General features: G+C 41.1%; 1 protein-coding gene across 1 annotated transcript; it reads left to right on the forward strand.

Annotated features, from left to right (window-relative positions):
• The first annotated feature begins 9,449 nt into the window (after positions 1-9,449).
• On the forward strand, positions 9,450-22,028 carry SMLR1 (small leucine rich protein 1). The gene is made up of 2 exons (XM_079781299.1): positions 9,450-9,704; positions 16,594-22,028. The coding sequence occupies exons 1-2, from the start codon at positions 9,578-9,580 to the stop codon at positions 16,677-16,679; spliced, it is 213 nt and encodes a 70-aa protein (XP_079637425.1). The 5' UTR covers positions 9,450-9,577; the 3' UTR covers positions 16,680-22,028.
• The last annotated feature ends 36 nt before the right edge of the window (positions 22,029-22,064 follow it).

Consider the following 22,064-nt stretch of genomic DNA (forward strand, 5'->3'; position numbering starts at 1 on the left):
CAACACAATCCAAATCAAAATCCCAGCAGACTGTTTTAAATGTAATCTGATTCTAAAATTATTTGGGAAAAAGGACTTAGAAGAGGCAAACAACCCAAAGTTGGATGACTTGCACTTCTTGATTTCAAGACTTACTGTAAAGCGACATACCCACAAGCATGGATAACATTTCTAAAAGATGATAATACCAAGTATTGGTGAGAATGGGGAACTGGGATGCTCCTCATACATCGCTAGTGAGATTGTCAAATGGTATAATCATTTTGGAAGGTTGTTTGATAGTTTCCTATAAAGTTCAACATGCATTAACCACAAGCCTCAATAATGCTATACCTAAGTATTTACTCAAGAGAAATGAAAATGTGTCCATGCAAAGACTTACACACAAATTTATCCATAATAGATAAAATGTGGAAATCAAATGCTTATCCACAGGTGAATAGAAAACAAATTATGGCATATCTATAGTGATTCAAGTGGGTATGGAGTGAAATATTACTCACCAATAGAGAGGAATTAATTATTGAAAAAGGCAACAGCATGGATGAATTATGCTATGAAAAAAGTCAGACACAAACACATACAAACTGTAGGATTTCATTTCTATGTAACTCTAGAAAAGGTCAATTTAATCTACCTTGACAGAAAGAATATCAGAGGTTGCCTGGTGCTGGGGGTGGGATGATTGGAAAGCGGCACATGAACAATTTTGGGGGGCACTGATGGTATCCTTGAAAAAAATGAAATTTTATATCAGTCTTATTTATTGTTCTATGCCCATAATGAGGTAATATGTCTGATTACTCTGAAAATCTCATGGTAAGAAAAAAATTATACTTGGAAGCAATTATTGAGACCAGATGGTTTCAGGAGTTAAGACAGTATAAATAATCTTGTTTTATATGTCTATAAAGAGCCTTATCTCTGTGTACTTTGTATTATTATGTTATCTATAAAAATACAACTTTATAGCAGTAGCTGTACTTCACAATTCTCTTTGTACATAGTATAACTGTTAACGCTGACATACAGGCCCCAACCCTCCCAATTCTGAAATCAGGAGGCTTTTCTTAATTTATTTATTTTTTTTCTACCATTTAAAATTTTCTTTCTTTTTTTTAAAATTTAAATTATTATTTCAAGTATTACATGAGTCTCCTTTTCCCCCATTGACCTCTCCCCGGCTGCTCCCACCCCCCAGCACAGGCCCTCACCCTCCTACTGTCTGTGTCCATTGGTTATGCTCATATGCATGCATACAAGTCCTTTGGTTGATCTCATACCCCCTCACCCCCCGCCTTCCCTCATAGGTTGGACAGTCTGTTTGATGCTTCTATGTCTCTGGTTTTATTTTTGTTCATCAGTTTATGTTGTTCATTATATTCCACAAAGGAGTGAGATCATGTGATATTTATCTTTCTCTGACTGGCTTATTTCTCTTAGCACAGTGGTCGGCAAACTCATTAGTCAACAGAGCCAAATATCAACAGGACAACGATTGAAATTTTTTTTGAGAGCCAAATTTTTTAAGCTTAAACTTCTTCTAACTTCACTTTTTCAAAATAGACTCGCCCAGGCCGTGGTATTTTGTGGAAGAGCCACACTCAAGGGGCCAAAGAGCCGCATGTGGCTCACGAGCCGCAGTTTGCCGACCATGGGCTTAGCATAATGCTCTCCAGTTCCATCCGTGCTGTTGCTTTTTGCTCACCATCTCCAACACAAACACTGTGTGCCCGTTCAGGAATCCACCGTCTGGAAGGATATCTGTCCTGTTCCCCCAGAGGAGGGCTGGGAGCTCTGAGCAGCTGGACAGATGCCCATGAAGAGAATGTCCCCATCTCTGCTTTTTTTAGGGGCAGTGGGCAAGATAAAATAGGACTGCCAGATGGCTACAACTCATTACCGCCTGCCAGCATTCAGGGTGAAATGAGAGTAAATTAATCAGCCTTCACGAGGAATGAATGGCAAGGGGCGATGTGTATTGATGCTATTTTAGTGCAAGTCAAATTAAACCTGTGGAACTGACAACATGCATTAATCTCCCTGTTGCCTCTAGGAGCCGTGCAAATGATTTCCTATTCTTTCTACAAACAGCTTGCATTTTCCTGTTACTACCTTGGCAAAAGGTTCTAGTAATGTCCTGGTGAAGAGGTTGCCCCTCGTGATGAATACAGGCCTGCGCGTTATACTGACTGTGCTAATGAAAGAACGTGGGCCTGGTGCAAAGCCATAGTCAGACTGTCAGTTATCTGCAAACACTCAGGCCTACGTGAGCACAATGGATTTACTGTTTGGATATTGTGAAAATCACAAGGATTTCTTTTTTTTTCTAAAGGGAAATAGAAATAAAATTGTGGTATTTTAAAAGAGAATTCTGCAGTATATTTCAAAGGTCAGCTATAAGTCTGGATAATGGTATTACATTAGATTATCTCTCTGTGGTATATATTTAGGAAGAATACTCGATTGCAGAAAAAGGTTGATACCCAGTTTAAACAGAATAAAATCAATTGCTGATATTTAGCTGAAGTTTCTCACAGAAAGCTCATCCTGCCATACTGCAGAGTCTGTGGCTTCACTCACCGCCTTGGCATCACATGCCGCCGCCTCCCCCTTCCCCCCACTCGCCTTTAATATTGAACGTGGCCATCTGTGGTGAACACCCCTCTGGAGAGCCCACTAAATTAAAAATGCCTTCCAGGGCCTCCAAACAGCCAGAGATACCAATGAGAAAGGGGTCAGTACCCACCCAAGATCATGGCAAGAAGCAGAAATTGGAGAACTTAGACGTCACAGAATGGCCTGCACGCTGCTCTGGGCTTTACTCTTTACTCTCTCAGGCTTTACTCTTCCTTAAATTTCTATTCTTACCAGCAGCAGATCCAGGCTTTGTAGGTCTGAAAGGTATACATTTGGAGGAGAGGGGGACTATTTCAGAGAAAAGAATTCAAAATTGCAAACAAAATTCTGTATGAAAGTGGATATTTACATAGACTGAGAAAAGTTAACAAATTTAAAAGATAGCAAACTAATTTTTTTAAATTCTGGAGCTTCTGTGAACTGTGAGAAAATACGTGTCTGTTGTTTAAGCCCACAGTCTGTGGTATTTTGTTATGGCCGCCCTCGTAGGCCAATACACCTTTCCTGACCGCCCCCCTAACGTTAGCATTTTCTATTATTTTCTTCATTTTTCTATAGAGTGATAATCAATACTTAACCTTACACATGTATATCTCTAGGATGTTGAGAGGCAGTAGGGTACAGTGGGTAAGTATTTGGGCTCTGTGTTCAAACCCTCGCTCTTCCCCAGTGTGATCCTTGATGAGTTATGAAAGTTCCATGAATTTTTCCATTTACAAAATGGTGATGGAAGAAATGGTACTTACTTTGAAGGCATTGATACAAGACTGGAATAAGATGGAGCATATGAAGTTCTCATGCTACTACCTGGAACAATACATGCACTCAATAACTGTTATCTACTATTGCACATTATCTATCTACCCCACTGATGTATAAGTTTCACAAAGACAGGGACTTTGCCTTACGCACAGATATGTTCATAGCCCACTAATCAGTGCACCCAGGGCATGTGTTAAGCCCTCAATAAATATTTCTTCTCTGCAGATATGAATAAATGAAAGCTGGTGGACATTTCCCCAAAGTTTACAAAGAATCTAAATTCTTTATTGTCACTTCTGTGATCATATTTTATATTGAATGAGCACCTTATAGCCCACCATTGCCACATGATTTCAGAGTCCCCATTTTTCTGTTGACTGTAAAACTGGGGCCAAGTGATACTACTTCAATTGAGATGCACTAGTGAGCCAAGCTCAGAGGGACAGTGAACAAGAGGCAGAAGAATATGGGCTTTCCTACTGAAAAGGCTCACACCAGTCAGTCAGACCTACATTTACATTGTGAGGGAATCTTAGTTTCAGCGAAATACCACCAGTAGAATGAAGTCAAAGCACTTTATTTGAAATTCATTAGTTTTGTTTGTCTTTCACTTTTCTATTGGTTTTGTAGCTGAGCACAATCTGAAATTACAGATATCAGTCAATGGCACTTTGGCATTTTCCACTAATGGACTTCAGACCTTTCATTGTTCTGCGTCATGTCATTGGAATGAGTCATTCTTTATAGCTCAGTCAGATGAATGCAGAATCCAGATCAGAGGCCTAGTGGGTTTGGCATTATCATCAATGGATCACGATTATCTAAGAAAGGCTTTTACCCAGCTGTCACAGGAGTACATAATAGGTGGTGTGAGAGTAATACCTTAAGAATTTTACTCCCAAATATTAATATCTGCAATTACTTGTGCCTTAAATCGTTATGTAAATCAACAATGGGAGCATTCACTATTAAGGAAATCAACCAGGGGATTTTAATCCCCAATGTAATATGTCCCACTATTTTCATAGATGTATATTTTCCAATGATATTCTTGATTATTCCCACCACATGGTAAAGAACCAGGCAAAGAATTTGCTGCCATTACAGTAGCAAATTACGCAATCTTTGTGGAACTCAACCCTAAATTCAGTAACTTCAATAGACAGATTACCAGTGTTCAAACACCCATCTTTCCAGAGCTGCTATGCTTATGTAGCATAACCCCAAGCACCCACTTTGGATTGGGATAAAAGCCTTTACAGATAAAATTTCTCAAGCTCTAGAGGATGTTTTAATAAATTCTGATATTTAATCTTCTAAAAATTCCCAGGGCTGCAGTATTTTTTCATAAATTAAGAAAGCCTTTAATACTAGCAATAAGCAAAACCCTTTGCAATCGCATAAGAATATGAAAATATTTAGGGGTAAAGCTGACAAAAAATGTTCAAGACCAGTCTAAATAAGATGATAAACACAAAGTGTATTTATATAGTGTCTGGTACATAGTAAGTGCTCAAAATATTGTTGTGAAAAGGTAACGAAGACCCAAGTACAATGGAAGCATATGTCATGTTCATGGGTCAATATTGTTAAATATCAATTCTCTCCTCATATTCATTCTCTCATCTCTCTAGTCAATGCAAAACTAATCAAAGTCCCAGCAGGCCTTTTTATAAAAATTGGTAAGCTAATTCTAAAGCTCATATGAAAATGAAAACGATCTATACTAACTAAAACAACTTTGAAATAAAAACAAAGTTGGGGACTAACAGTGCCCAATTTCAAGACTTATTTTAAAGCTACAGTAATCAAGACAGAATGGTACTGGTGCAAAGATTAACAATTGGATCAATGGAGCAGAACAGGGAGTGCAGAAATACACCCACAGATAATTGGACTTCTGATTTTTGACAAGGTGCAAAGGCAATTCAGGAGCAAGGATGGTCTTTTGAACAAATAGTGCTAGAACAATCAAATATCCATCAGCAAAAATAAATACATAAAGTTCTCTAACTCATATCTGTCACCATGTACAAAAACATTAATTCACAATAGCTCATAGACCTAATTATAAAAGCTATAACTATAAAACTTCCAGAGGAAAACACAAGAGAAAGTCTTTATGGCAAAGTCTTGAGTTGGGCAAAGATTTCTTAGACGTGAAAAGCACAATCCATAGAAGAAATTGGTTCATTGGCCTTCATTAAAATGAAAAACCTCTGTACTTTAAGAGACATTGTTAAGAGAATATAAAACAAAACTAAAACTGGAAAAGAATTCTTTCAAATCATATATCTGATACTTGACTTTTATCTAGAATATATGAAGAACTCTCAAAACTCAAAAAGAAAACAACCCAATTTTTTTAATGGTCAAAAATGTTGAACAGATACTTCACCAAATATGATACACAAAATGGTAAACAAGCACATGAAAAGATATTCAATATCTTCAGGGAAATTCATCCTAAAACCACAATGAGATACTACTACATATCATTGGCGTGGCTAATATAAAATGACTGACTATTCCAAGTGTTATTGAATGTGTAAGAGAACTAGAATCCTCATAACACTGCTGGTGCAGATATAAAGTGGTATAATTAGTTTAGAAAACAGTTTGACAAATTCTTTAAAAAATTAAACACACACTTACCTACCTTATGATCCAGCCAGAGAGAACATGTCCGTATAAAGAATTATACAGGAATGTCCAGGGCACTTTATTTGTAGTAGCCTATATGAGAAATAACGCAAATGTTGATCAACAGGTAAATAGGTAAACAGCTGTTAATACTATGAAATGCTTGCTATTCAATTATAAAGCAATGACATTTTGATACACACAACCATATGGATGAATTCCAAAATAATTATGCAGAGTGAAAGAAACTAGACAAAAAAGTGACATACTATCTGACTATTCACATAAAATTTTACAAAATGCAAATGATATATAGTAACAGAGATGTGGTTGACTGAGGACTGACGGAGAGGAGGAGTGGGAGACTGAAATAGAAAAGGGACACTAGCGAACTTTTATGTGATGGGTACATTCATCACTTGCTTGAGGTGATTAGTTCGTGGGCATATATACAGATGTCAAAAAGTATCAAATTGTAGAGCTTATTATGTCAATTATACCACAAAAGCCCCTTTTAAGAAGAAAGAAATGAGAGGGCAGAGGAGGAATGGAGAAGAAAGGAAACATTTAAGCCCACTTCAAAGATTATGCTTTCTTGAAACTCTCCATGTGGCTCAGAATTACCTCAGATCTAGTCAACGATACCACTTACCACCCTATCCTTCTTGGAACTTCCTTTTGCCACCACCTTTTCTAACATTATTTCCTTTGAGTTTCTCCAACCATCTGTCAGAGCTTCCTTTTTGGTTTTCTTCCTTGATTCTTATCCTTCCTCCTATGTTTAAGTGAGAGCACTCTTTAGGGTCTACAGCTGGTTTCTCACTTATGCTCATGTACCCCTCCTGAGCAATCTCTCCACCCCATTGACGCCAGCTGCCGCATATATACTAACAACTCCCAAATCTATACTACAAACCAGCCTTCTCTTCTGAACTCTGTATTTCCACCAGGTTTCCCTTGAACATCTCTGCATCACCTGTAATTTCATGAGGCAATACTATAAATCTTCCCCCACCCAAACCCACTGTCCAGCTTGGGTTCAGGTTTGTAGCACTATCTACAGGCACCCAAGCCAGACACAGCACACCGGCTGAGAGCATGGGCTCTGTGTTTGAATCCTAGCTTTGTGACTTAGTAAATATGTCTTGGGTTACTCTCTCGGTGCCTTGCTTCTTTGCCTACATAATGAGTCTCTTTCTCATAAGATTACTGTGAAAATTAAATAAGATGATAAACACAAAGTGTCTGATACATAGTAAATGCTCAATGATTGCTAGAACCCTTGGCGACATCTACCAACTTGGTATAATTATTCACCAAAGACTGTTCATGTCATCTCCGCAGACTGCTTGTCCCCTTCTTTCCCTTCCCTTTGCCATCCCCTACCTAGGTCTCATTCCATCTTGAAACCATGTTGAGACAACCTACTCTGATCTCTCTTCAGTTCATTGTCTCAAGAGCTACCTACGTACTTCCTGAACCAGGTCAGATCATGCACTTCCATGACCAAAGAGCATTGTTTAGTTCCCTGTGTCCAAATAGTATAATCCTCAGTAGGGCATTCGAAAGGCTGTAAGCTTTGATGCCACCCCACTTTTCCACCCCTGAAGACACTCTGTGGCCCGAGTCCCGTATCATTTAGCCACTCTCAATTCTTCCCTGTCCTCCATAAGCCCTGCCTGGACCCACTGTCACATGTGTGTTCAAAGACTCAGCTCAAATTCCATTTTTAATGAACTTGGCCCAGTTCCCTAACTGGAATTAATCAGTCTCTTTTCAGTGCTTCCATTGCATTTGCCGATATGCCAGTCTGGGAGCTTACATTATTGTCATGTATATATGTATTTGCATGTTCCTCTCTCATCACTTACCTTTGTCCAGGCATTCGATGAAGGCTTGCTGAATGGGATAAAACAGAAAGAACATGACAGTCTGCCTAACAGCTGCCTAGCATCTCCCTGGCAATGTCACCTGTTCAAATGAGCAGATTGACACTTTACAAATTAGCATCCTGTTCCAGCTGAAAGAGCACCAGAGAGCCATCTCATTGGAAGGCACACTAGGGGATAGCAGCAACACACTCAGGGGCTTGTGGAGTGGGAGAAGTAAATAAAGTGTGCATGCTGACTTAATCTTCGGGACTCTAAATGCCTCTTTCTGAAATTAAGATGTCTCTCTTCTGAGAGGAAGCTGTTTACTATTATTTACTGCTTGGGAATGCCAGCCACGCATTTTCAAGACCCATTCTTACTATTTTATAAATTAGGGAGCCCACATCAGCATGACCATGCAAAATCCCTGATGACAGAATCCAGGAGGCCCTGACAGCAGCACGCTCATGATAGCCTGCCAGCCACTCACCAACGCAGCTGCCAAGTGGAGGTGGGAGACAGGTTAGAACCTGCGAAGAGGCATGAACCCAAGAAGGTGGGTTCCACCAAAATGTTACAATTTCACCAACAGATCCTTTCAATGTGAAAGCAATTCTTGAGTTAGTTTTCACTTAGTAGATTGGCATCTTTGAAAAATGTTCACTAAAGCAGTCCATGCCAACTTGACTTAGTCAGCAAGTCAATGCCAACATAGTTCATTACCTTTTCTTTTCCCAGAAACTTTGTGGTTACCACACAGCCCACATCACTATCGTTTAGGGCCCACCTTCTGCTGCTAATGGTTGGCCACAGGAATGTATGAGCAGAAGGCAGCTGAGAGCTCAAGCTCCTACGGCAGGAAGCAAACACTCCTGGATCAAAGGGAGAAGGAGGAGGGGCCAGATTACCATCCCTTCCATCATTATCAGTTGTACCCATTATCTCTGTGCCTGTCTCCACTCTCAGAGGACGGGACCATGACTTACTCTGCTTTGCACACCCAGCATCTAGTCCAGAGGTTGGATTCTAGTAGAATTATACGTCTGTTGAATAAATGAATGCACCTCTCAGAAAAGCATTCAGAGCAAGAAATACTAAGATTTTTACATATGGAAAGAATTTTGTTTCTCCTTCATTGAGATTTGTGTCAACTATTATAAAAAGGAACTTACAAAAGTTCATAGGTATTGTAAAAAGGAACTTACAAAAGTTCATAGGCATGGTTACTAAGTCATTTCTAGCTCTAAAATTTAGAAAATTCTTCCTATGTCAGGGAATATATAAATTGAATGTGTGTGTGTGTGTGTGTGTGTGTGTGCGGTTTGCTTGAAGTCAAGTACTTTTCATTCCAGATAAACTGAATACAAAGAAATCTAAGCCTCCTGGTATCTCCAACCTGGCAGATAAACCCTCCTCTCCGGAATGGTGTGGGAGAATCACCTTTGAATTCCTCTGCCCTGTGCAGCTGAGTTACAGAGTAACCTGCCAGCACTTCTCTCAGAATTCATGGGGCCATTTAAATAGAGCAAAGTCCACAAAAAGTTCCACCGAGATGTGCTGAGCAAAGGCCGATTCCCAGAAGAAAACAAGTGCTGACTGAGCCACGCTGCCCTCGTCCCCAGCGCCAGCCCACTGGCCCGGCAGGGTCTGTGCGACTGGCAATGAACCCTGTGCTGCGGGCATTCCTGCGAGAGCTCCCGGGCTGGTTCCTGCTCTTGGGGATCTTCCTGCCGGTGACATTGCTGCTGCTCCTTCTCATTGCCTACTTCAGGGTCAAACTGATGGAGGGTAAGTGTGAGCCACGCAGGCAGGGGTGGGAAGTCCTTCCTCATTGCACACCTTTGGAACAGGCCAATGCAAGGCCAGTGTTTTCTGGGAGGCTGGAGCAACACATCTCTTCGATTTGTAGGTACTTAAGAAGCGCTCCCTCAGGCTATCTTCACTGGTGAATGTGGCCAAGTTTGATCCTTTCAGGAGTGGGGATCATGCGCCAGGCTCTGAAGGCCCGCTGTGGGGACCCCTTAACGGCAGCCTCTCACAGGCAGTCACACTGTGACTCAGCAATTTTCATGTGTGATTGGTTGTCTCTGTCTCTCAGGGCAATCGATTCACAAACATTAAGACGTTTTTCATGCTCTGCTTTCTCTACCTGACAGACATACGTATACGAGCCTGTGAGTGTGCACACACATCTCTTTCTCAGCCACTGCCCAGCACTGTGGTGCTTGGCCAAATGTCAAGCCCTAATAGATGTTTGATGGCTTGGTGTAAACTTTCCATGAGGCTGTAGGCATAAGGTAAAAATAAAAACAAACCCCCAAACCAACCAACCAACCAATTAAACAAACAAAACACCCTCAGGAAGCTTAAAGTGATTTAGATGTGGGCAGTTGGGTCCTGGATTGAGACTGTTTATTCTGCTGTAACTGAAATTAATGAAGCTGGACCGTAACTTGAGAGACTGTGTGCCAACAGTGCGCCCAGCAAACAACAGATTATTATCACACAGGTTAATAGCTATCTTAGCAAGATCAACAAAAACCAGTAATATTTTTTACGTTAGATGGTATTGTATTAAAGTACTAAAAAAAATATTTAAAACCCTTTCTCTTCCACAAAAACTTACCAAGTCCAAGCAATGCATTCATGGATATTATTATATAAAAGATGTTCAGAATCTTGAATGTGATCACATATGATCTAAAACCAAATAGAAGTGCAACTGGGGATATTTATTTTTATGAGATTTAGAACATAAAAAATCCTAGAGGACAGAGAGTACATTATAGAATCATAAGTTTCCGATCATCATGTACTCAAATATCCCCCTAGCCTTTCATTTTTTGTGTCTCATTTTAATGAACAGCTCTCTCGTTGAGTGGCCCAGCTGTAGTCCGCCTTGCTCACAGCATTCGTGTGATAAATTCCTTTCTTTATTAAGTCAGTTTATCCTCCACTGCCCCCAAGACCAGTCTTCTGGATGTTCTGCCACCCGCCATTCACACCACTGAGCCCTGGAAAACAGCCTCTGAAAAAGGAAAATAGGAAACCCCCAAGCTCCTAATTACAGCGACCTTCAGAGTCTTCCAAGTAGGTTTAATGCCTGGCCACTGCAAACATTCCCCCTTTGAAGGTCTTTTCAAGCTGTTGCAATGGTCACTGTCAGTCACAAGCATGCCAGGCGCCCACTGACATGGAGCACCCTGTGGAGCAGTAATAGGATGCCAATATCACAGTCAGGGCCTTGGATGCTCATGTCACTTCCAAGTGTCATCTCTGGCTGCCTCTTTGGCGACATAAAATTTTTAGTATCTCCAAAATATATCAAGCATTAAATGAGGCAAACAGCAGGACAAGATAATCACGTGGGTTCCAAAGTCTCTTACTGGCCTCTACTTATCAGTTATTATAGATCAGATCATTCAGCATTTGGCAGGACAGCTGGTATTTGAACAAACTCTGCAAAAAAAGATGAATTTTGATTTTATAGCTTTATCCCTGGGTGATATTTGGGGAAAATACCTATAATCTGTAAAATTGAAATGGGTCTACAGTATTTTAACTTATTTAGATAATTCTGAGATATAAACACATCAATCCCATTCCTTCAGAATGCCCTGGAAAGTCAACTTGCCCTTGGGCGTGTGGCCTGGCATCTCAGGGGGCTGAGGCAGGAGAAAATGCAGGCAGGGTGCTGCTCCCAGGCCCAGGCCCAGACCCAGAGGAAGTGCTCCATATGTACATCACTGTGATCACCTCACCGCGACACTCTGTTTCAACACATCCCTGCTGTATACGTTGTCTAGAAACCACGTCTTAGACAAAAATTATCACCTTAAGTTTGTAGCTCAATCAAATTGGAACTGTTTCTGAAGCATTTCAGTGAAAGAAGTAGAAGGCCCCAAAGACCTGTTGTCTCTTCACATTTTCTTCTTTTTCATTCTAAATTCTGATACGCTACTGAGCTTTCCTTGACTTTTAGACTTGCTAAACTATAGATCTGTCCCATCCCTCTCAAAGTCTCCAGTTTTTGCAACATAGCACCTACCCAAGGGAGAGCAAGGTCAGCTCACATGATGAGAGATAATGCTCTCTGGGTAGCCCTTTCACCAACGTTGAGGCTTGCTCCAAATTTGCATTATACTTCTGGATAGGAAGAGATGTATTCATTCGTTCATTCATTCAACAAATGTTTGAGAACCTACCATATACCAGGGATTTTCCTAGATCCTGGAACATATTTTTCCCATGGGCTTGCAGGATTGAAATAAAACAAACTCAGTTCTGGAGAACCACAAAAGGCACCTGGCAAAATCATTAGAAATTGGAGGAGAGATGTTGGAAATCTGTATTCCTCTGCCTCTGGCCTTGTACATGTCTAGTCAAAGGGCCGTAAGAATGACCTGCCCTTTCTCCTTAAGTCTTGCTTCAAAGTTAAAGCTGAACACTCCCGCCAGAGGTAGGACCCTCTAAATAGCTAAGGGGCATCTCAGCGATGTAATGAAGATCACAGAAAATGAAGATCTCAGCATCTTCATTTTCTGTGGTTCTTCTCCATGGGCTCTCACTGAAGTGTGCCTGGTCTTCTGGGCTACAGATAAGGAATACAGAAAGAGTGCTGAGGAGGTAAAGGGAGCTAACAAAACTCTGCGCATCTGTCACTTAATGTACCAGTGGTCCCATCTGAAGTTTATTGCTGGAAAGAGCACTAATGACTCAGTGCTCTGTTACTAGTGGCCTGCCAATGAGCCATCTGGAAGATGCTAAGAGAGGACTACCTAGCTGACTGGACCACCTTCTCTCCATTTTGAGGACAAATGAGATCACTTGGCCCCAAATAAAATATCTCTATTTAGCAGCTCCCTCTTAAAACTGTAAACAGATGGTCAAATGTCACATCATTAATCTTCCAACCAGGGTTATGGCAAGTGTAATCATTCCTATTTTGTTCCTGTAAAGAAAGGGACAGTGACAGATTAACTGGTGTGTTCACAGGACCCCCGACTCCTGCATTCTGAAACAGGAAATCAGTTTGCCTGCCTCATGCATACTAGTTTGTCAGACAGGGGAGGCATTTTAAGACATGATGGAAAGCATGTGGAGGTATAGTAATTATTCAACATTAATCCCTACACTGTCAGCACTTGGGAGGTAATGGTGCACATAAATTTAATTAGTATGTAGAGAACATCAATTTTCTCCCAAAGGAAGAAAGAAATTTCTCTAACATCCTGTACTCTTCAATCTGTCAACTGCCTTAAGGAGTACCTCTTGAGGTAGAGGTCTGAATCTTGAACTTGCCATTGTCAATCCCTTTATCAAACATGCCATGTTCATCTCATGTCTTGTAAAGCTGAAGTTCTTTTCTGGTTGTCTTCTCTCCCCAAATCCTGAGATTCCTAAACTTACATATCTCGTGCCACTCCTTGTCCCCAAAATACCATCATTCTGATTAAGAACAAATTGCTCTAAAAAATATCCAACATTGCCCCAAAATTCTTATTATTTTAAAAAGTGTCTATTGAATGCCTTAAAGTTTTTGTATGGCATTAGATCCCAAAATAAGGTCAGGTAAGTGAGCAGATTCTGGCTTTTTGCAACTTACACTCTAAAACAGACAATTCAAGTATTGAAAATGTACAGGGTGGCTAGACATCTTTCACTGAACTTCATATATATGTTTTAGTAGTCAGCAATCCTAATGGAAAAGAAATATTGGGAAAATCAGAATAATTTAAGAGTTAGCAGAGTGAAATTGTTAAGAGCTCAGACTATGAAGTCAAACTAAATGGGTTTCAAATTCTAGTTCTGTAATAATGGCCACTCAACCTCTGGAAACTTGTTTCTTCATCTGTAAAATAGAAATAATAGCAGGAAATAACTGTAGGGTTGGTGTGGGGATTATGTGAGGTGACACATATGTGATTCTTAAGAGTGCCTGTTCTTAACAATTATTATTAGTCATTATTACCTCTGCTGGCTTATAAATTTCAAAAAGGAAGTGTTTGTGTCATTATAATAATAAATATTATTGAAATCATCTTGTAATAATTAAGCAAATTGTCCAAGGCCATTCACCTAAAAAGTGGTGGAGACAGAATTTGAATCCTGGCCAGCCCAATCCAGAGCTGGCCCTCTCAGCCAATCACTACCCTTGGAGTATTGAACACGGAATAAGTGTTCAATAGAAATATGTTGAATGAATGAATCCTTTTATCCCAGACAAATAAACCAACCACCAATATGAAAGACAACTAGGAGAATTTGCAACAAGATAAAAATTTTACAAAAGCTTTAAGAGGATTTGATCAGCCTTGTTATGTAACAGGAGTAATTATAATTACTGATCATGGTGATTCATTCCTAAGCATGAAGACAAGGCCCTGAGTCAAAAAGATCACATTTCTTCACCTGTGGCCCCAAGAGAAAAAGTGGTTACTTGTAGAATTTTTCACAATTGCAAACAGGGATTTTCAAGGCCACCTGCTTAACTCACCTGTCTAATCTCTCTCTGCACTCTCCTTGTAGACCCACTGAAATAAAATGATGGCCAAATTGCGAGCTCTTTTAGAAGAAAACTAATTTTTTCTCTGCTCTCTGCATTGTGCCAGCACAAACACTTTATTTACTAGATAACTCATTGTTGATGGATAAGCTTCCTCTTGGTGTCCCTATATCTTAGAGGTCTTTCAATCCCACTATTCAGGTCACCCATTTTCAGGTCACGATTTGCATCCTAATTCCTCATTCACAGCACTGGCCATACAGTATAGCCTTTGGTAATTAAGAGTAAAAGGAAAGGAATTACTCATATTCCAATGAGCTTTTAATCTAAGCAGGGGCCATCTCAAGCAATACCTTTGAACTAGCAATAATCTATGTGGAAAGACAGTGTAACTGAGTGGCTGTGGAGTCAAATTGTCTGGGATCTCATCCTGAGTCCATCAGTTTCTGTGATCTTGGGCAAATTGCTTCACTGGATTACTCTCTGCCTCAATTTGTTTCTCTGTAAAGTAAAAAAAACACAACAAAAACAATGCTGACTTACAAGGTATGCAAGGGGTTCACAGTGTCTGGCACCTAATAACTGCTCAAGAAATATTAGCTATTAAACCTTGAGGCTCATGTAGCCTAGAGTCTGTCACCATCCAATGCATGTGTCCCCTCTCCAGACTAAGAAGACAAGCAGTGAAGGCCTCAGAGAACCCCTGTGTCCTGGGATACCTGGCATATAAAGTACCTGGCAGGGATCAATTACTTGGATTTGACATGAGATCAAAAAGAACCTCTTCAGGTTTGATTCTATAAACATGTATTATCTCCCACGAGATTATAAGCTCTTGGTCTCTGGCTTGAATAATTTGTTTAGTTACAATTCTAAAACTAAAACTTTTAAGAGTGAAAAAGCAGGTTTACTTGTGTGTGTTGGTGATGGTCAGGAAGAGAGATGGATTTTTTTGATCTATCAGGAAGATCTCAAGGGAGACTTGTTGGAATCTCAAGAGACCTCTCAGAGCTAAAGAGCAAATTTCTTATTGCTGAGAGGTTAAGAGTTGAAGCTACAGAACAGAGAACACAGGAAGATGGACATAACAAAGCCAACAGGAGGAAAATGATCGGGGCATGGAGAATGGCTTGTGTCCAATGCTACAGAGGAAGAAAACTGAGGATTGGAAAGTGCCACTCGATTTAGCAATTAGGATATCGGTGATAAGTTTTTAATATTTTAGTGAGAGTAGCTTTAATTAAAGTTACATTTTAAGGAGTTAAGTAGTGTGTAGGTGGTGAAAATTGGAAACTGTCAGCTTTCAGTAAAAGTTGCCAAAAGGAAATGGAAGAATAATTTGACATGTCAAAAGACTATAAATGCCCAAAACACATTTAAGCAATCAGGGTGGGGTGAAGGGAGCAGGGACAGAAACCTTGTCTTACTCATTTCCATATCCCCAGCTTCTGGGCTGAGACCTGCTTAGTAAATGTTTATTGATTACTAGAGGCCTGGTGCATGAAATTTGTGCACTCGGGGTGTGTGTGTGTGTGTGTGTGTGTCCCTCAGCCTAGCCTGCACCCTGTCGCAATCTGGGAGCCCTTGGGGGATGTCTGACTGCCAGCTTAGGCCTGCTCCTCCCCCCCCCCCCCCCCCCCCCCCGGGACATCCTTAGCGCTGCTGTGGAGGCAGGAGAGGCTCCCACCACCGCCACTGCACCCAGCTCAGGGCCTGTGGCTGAGCAGCGCTCCCCCTGTTCCACCAGGGGGCAGTTCCTGCATTGAGCATCTGCCCCCTGGTGGTCAGTGTGCATCATAGTGACCAGTCGTTCCACCGTTCAGTCGATTTGCATATTAGCCTTTTATTATATAGGATGTGGATCTTAATAAGTTTAATCCATACTTAATCTACTACACATAAAATATACTTTAGCATGTAATATTTTTTTTTTACAATGGTAATCTACTATAGCCAGGATCATTCTTTAGAAATAAGCATTTACATGTTGTTGGAGTGGTTGAGGAGGTAAGGAGAGCTCCTGCAATAGGACTGGCTCAGAAGACATGGACTTCCATAACTGCTGGGGCCACCAGTGTAGAAATGCTGGACAATAACCACTGGTGAGTAAGTAGTAAATGACCAATGGCACTCAGCTGTTTCCAGCGTATTAACTGGTATGTTTCCTTTCAGTCAATGAAGAACTGTCCCAGACTCCTGCTCACCAACACCACCGCAGGACTGCTTCTTCCCTGTACCACAGAATGAAACACAGGTGACCTCTGGGGACTCATCGATGGCTAAAGTGCACTGAACTTCTGCTCAGAGAGTAACGGCCAATGGCTTAGCGAGCAAAGGCTAACAAACTAGAACCACTGCAAAAATGGAAAGACTATTAAGATGCTTGCTCCGAACCATATTGACAAGTGGCAGCTATTATCCAAGAAGGCTTCTTTGAGCCTCAGCTTACATAGCAGTTCAGAGAGGACCAAGAATATAAGCTTTTCTTGGAGGTGCTCTGTGGACTGGACACCTTGCAACTTCCTACCTTTTAAAGGACTATGTCTACTCTGAAGGGCATATTTTAAAAATAAAATCCATATGACATAACCCTGTGGAAGTCCATATTATTGTAAAGGTAAAGAAACTCTGGTAGAGAACAGATAGACAGTAAAAGACAAATGCTTTGGGGGCTCCCTGGATTCCCTGTGAGAGGTTTCCCACCTCTTCCTCTTGCACTTCGGCAGCCTTTGACACTTTTTCAAGCATCATTCTGGCCCTGAGTTTGCCTTTCTCCTTTTCCCAGTTGCTTTCACAATCACATTATCAAATCACAAAACAAGTGCAGTCTCTCAGTATTACATATGGATCACCTACGAATGCAGCTTTCAGCATGACGTGACTTGGAAATACTGGCAGTTTGACGTTGGGAAAAGGAGAGCAGAGTATTCCCGTAACCCATGAGGAGAATAATTCAAGTCTTTGCCTTTGAAACAAAACATCAGGGAGCTATTTCTAAATGAGAGAGGTCCACATTTCCCCAGCAGAATTCTCTTTCAGAGACATTGCTGAGAGGTAACAGTTGAAGCTATAGAACAGAGAAACAGAAAGATGGACATAATAAAAGCCAAAGGGAGGAAAATGATTGAGGCATGGCAGGGGGGGTGGGGGTGGGGTCGGGGGGAGGGCCTCAAAGAGACAACACAGATAACCTACACAGTTAATTCAAAGTGGTGGCTAAAATAGTGATTACTATTATGCTTTTCAGTTTTCTAGTTAACGTTAACAAAGGATGCCTAACATGTCCTAAGTGTAAGTCTGCTTATATTCCAATATTTGTATATGAATCTAACAAGCTATTAGAGTGATTCACTTTATAAAACGTATGAATTTGGCCACCTGTGAGAAATGCACCAATTTCCCATAGCGACATACAATCACACAAAAGACTGCACGGACGACGAAAGAAAAAAAGCCAGAATCCACCACCAATGCTGATATTTTCTGCTTCTTCCCCCTTCCCTCAAGTTCTTCATGTGCATCCAGTGAGCTATTGGACTCCATTTGCACTTCTTGAAAAACATGAAACTCACCCTTTGACTGAAGACACTCATTTCCATGTTTTATTGCATCTGATTGCAATGAAAATGTCTGCTGGGGCTTCCAGACTGGGGTAATATTAGAATAACAGTACCCGTGCCATATGGAAGGAATAACAATATTCTTTCAGTTCTGGAGGGATCTCTTTTTAGCCCCTGGTGGAAGTCAGCTTATGTAAAAATGCTTTTGGAACAGAAGGCGTGGAAGGACGCACCGTATTCCCAGCTGCCAGCCAAATCTGCAGTTCGGCCCCCAGCGTTTGTTCACCTTCTGGAAGCGAGCACTCTGGAAGCCAGACTCTTGGCTTTGGTGGATGCCACTCGGGCATCTCTGCCTTGCCAGTCACGGTGGTAACAGATGAGCTCTAAGCATACATGCTTTCAATGATAAGTATAACCAAGTAGTTTAAAGCAAGACCTATTTCTTTTGTTGCTGTTGAGTAAGACCAGAGGAAGGACTTTCCAGTAAAATCACGAGCAGCTCTGTGAAGGTTTCTGTGCGGGGAGAGGGACAGACACATGTTAGTTTTCCCAAGGCCAGGGTTTCACTGCAATCTGCTAGTAGGCACTGCTACTCAATTTGACAAAAGCCCTACAGAGCACAGCCAACCAGCTGCATGGCCACGCCTTTGCTCTTCACATGCTCACAGGCGGTGATCTCACTCCAGCTCCCACGGCTTTGGCCCTTCATCGTGGCTGCCCTAGACCAGGCCAGCTGTCTTCCCACATTGTCCTACCTATTCTGTTCCATCCTGTGCTCCACAGCCTTTCACCAGGGGCCATACATGCTCTCACGGCCCTAAATGCTCTCACCTCGACAGTTCCTAATCTCTCTTCAAATGTTCTCATATCTGAAAGAATTCCCAATTGTTTCCCCTACAGGAGACCTTCAATAAAACACTGGAATGGATGTTTTAAGTTTTGTTATGTTGCCATTTATTCAATGAAAATTTACCCAAGAAAAAACATTTTTCCCCACAGAGCTAACCTAAAGCAGCTAATATTACCTTTCCATCTCTCCTGCTGGAAACTTGGTCCTGGGATACTGCAAGCCCACACCCGTCCTTCACATCCTGGAACGGTGCACGCAGACAAAACAGAAAATTAGATAAGGGCACACATTATGTTCCCTGAAATATTGCTTGCGACCCTTTAAAAAAAAAATAAGAACTTACTTATAATTAAACCAATAAGGTAACAGCCTCCAGTAGTTTCTACATACCATTTAGTAGCAACTGGAAAAGCAGAAACAGATAAACTCTTCCATATACAAAGAACCACTTTTTCTTGACATTTTGAGTACTTTGGCAAAACTGTGTCTTGGAGATCACAATTCATACCTGTAAAACACTTTTGAGAAACCAATTTTCTGATTTGTTTTAACATTTTCAAAGTAAATGCTTTTGAGATTCTTGCTGACTAATTAGTATGTAACCAGGAGAGGCCTCTGAGTTTGTCAGAATTTGCACAATGACATTCACTCTGGCAAATGAGTGACAGAACAGAAACGAGAAACGTGTTAAAAAAAAATTACCCCCAGATTGGGAATTTTAAAATATTCTTTCCATTTGATTTCTCAAATCCACATTCCAAACCCAGATTAAGAGCAGAGGTTCCTAACCTTTAATTTAGATAATAAAGGCTTCTGAGAATTTGACGAAAGCCAGGAATCATCTTTTATCTTTAGGAAAAATGCACATAACCATTGCTTTGCATATATTGGGGGAAAGCTTAGCTCCTTGAAATCTGTGGTTAGGAAGTCTACAGCCAGAATCTTAAGAAAGGATTTGTGCCTCTTACACCAGCCAGCTTAGCTGCCTCCACACAGCAGAGGAGGAGCATAAAGGGTTCCTGGCAATGCAGGGCTCAGCGAAGGCAGGTCCCCTGACCTCCAAAGCCAAACCTTCCCAGCAGGCTTCCCAAGTCACCTCATGACAGGAGAGAATTCTGCGATAGACAGCCCTCCCAGAACACAGCTCAGACTGGTGGTGATCTTAAACTGGCCCGTGGTGGGTTAACTTAGACATAGTCTTATTAGTATTCATGACAATTACCATTTTGTTGAGGGCATTACTGTGCCAGGAGCTCCGCCAGGCATTTTATACATTTTTATTTCATCTAAGCACCAGAATACCCCCATATTGGGTTGTAGTATTACCCTCACCATATCAATGTTTAAGTGCCTTTGTTAAAGTCACATGGCTCAGTTACTCAGAGTAGGGGATTCAAATGTCTATCTGTAGGATTCTGAGGCCAGTGTGTCTGAAGCAAATGTTTTCTATAATTTGAAGCTGCTATGAATCTAATCTGACATCGTAAATATACACAGGTCACTATTTTTAACCCTGTGGCCAAGGGTCAGGGTTTGCCAGCTGGTCATGTTCTCTTCTGGGGCCAACTCTGCAGCATGGCCTAATCCCAGCAAATACCTGAACAGTGTTGACTTCTGAAAAAAACCGTCAGGAGTATGTTTCTGACTCTGAGTGCCTCAGCGGTGACACTCACATGTCCTAATCACTCACGCCAGTGGGTAAGCCTGCGTGGAAACTGAGCCAAGCACCACACGATGAACAATGTATGCTCTGCAGTACATGGAGAAAGAACTTGTTTAAAATTATGGGGCTTTGTGGCATTTTTAGCCTTTATGATGGGATATTTTAACAAAACAATACAATGAATCCCAGCTTTAGCAATTACCAACTCATGGCCAATGTTGTTTCATTTAAATTACAACTCACTCCTTCCTCCCTATCTCCATATCATTCTTATTCCTATAATAGCCTGACATCATATAATTTTATCCATAAATAAGGACATACTTAATGAAGTTCACACTAGGCAGTAGTTATGGCTAGTTTGTTTCCTGTGTTCTACACAGGATTGCTGTAAGAGTTACGTAAAATAATACTTGTCAAAACTTCGTGCAACTAAAAGGAATTACTGCTTATCACCCACAAGTCATGTTGCGTTTGACTTGATATACAATTAGTACCTGGATGTCTCTCCTCAGTGAACCTTGCGGATCTACTTTCTTATTCTATCCTTTGGGGTTTTGAAAGCTCAGTTTATAGAGATTATAACATCCTGAGAAATAGTTGGTAATAAATACAAATATTTAAAAAAACAGTAGCCTTGCTGCTGTAGTCACAGGTGAAATTACCAGCATTGTCCCCCACAGGTGCTGCAACCTCTCTGGGGCCCCACGCCCTGCCCGTGCTGAGCTGAGCCAGCCTGAGCCCTGACTGGCCTCGGCATCTCCTGTCCCACGGGAGCTGCCGCCGACATGCCTCCTGTCGCTGCGCCTGTCTTCAGCAGTATGGAAAGATACTGTTCAAAATCCCTGGCAAGATCACCCTCTGCTTTAAATACGAATGTTATAAATATAAGCTTTCCGATGGAAAATATTTACAGAACCACATTTGATTCCAGAATATTTCTAAGGCTTGGCTCGCTGAGATAGGCTTCTTCAGAGAGGAGGAGTTGTTTCTGTAATCATTCTAGAGAAAGTGAGAAAGACCTTTCACAGGTGAGAGAGAATTCAGTGGGAACAGATCCCAGAGAAGGCAGTCATGCACACTGCATTTACTACGCTCCCTTTAAATGACTGGAGAAATTCTACGTAACATTTTAAATGGAATGCTCTCCTGTTGGTCATTTGCTGTGTCATGCTTTTGATGTTTAAAAGAAAATCAGCACTTAATCTGGTGGGTCTCGGCACAAGCTTCACCATGAACTGTCCCGATTGGATGTGGTCGCAGCCATCCATAAAGCCCGTCAGCCTGAAGGCCCAGTGGACAGCAAAGCAAAACATGAAACAGAAGCAGGATTCGGATGGCACAGCTAAAATATTTCCTGAACCAAAACAAAAAAATACACACACACACAAAACAACAACAAACAAAATGATCCCTTGGAGATTTAGTCAAAGCTGGGGTGGGTTATGGAAACAGGCAGGAGGAGTCTGGCACTGTAAACATTAGGGTTACAAACTTTTCACACTGCCTTGGCCACTTGAAATCAGTGATGATGGCAGCATCTAATTATCAAAGATCTGAATAACAGACT

Source organism: Cnephaeus nilssonii (genome assembly GCF_951640355.1).
Source record: "Cnephaeus nilssonii genome assembly, chromosome: 9".
Taxonomy (NCBI): domain Eukaryota; kingdom Metazoa; phylum Chordata; class Mammalia; order Chiroptera; family Vespertilionidae; genus Cnephaeus; species Cnephaeus nilssonii.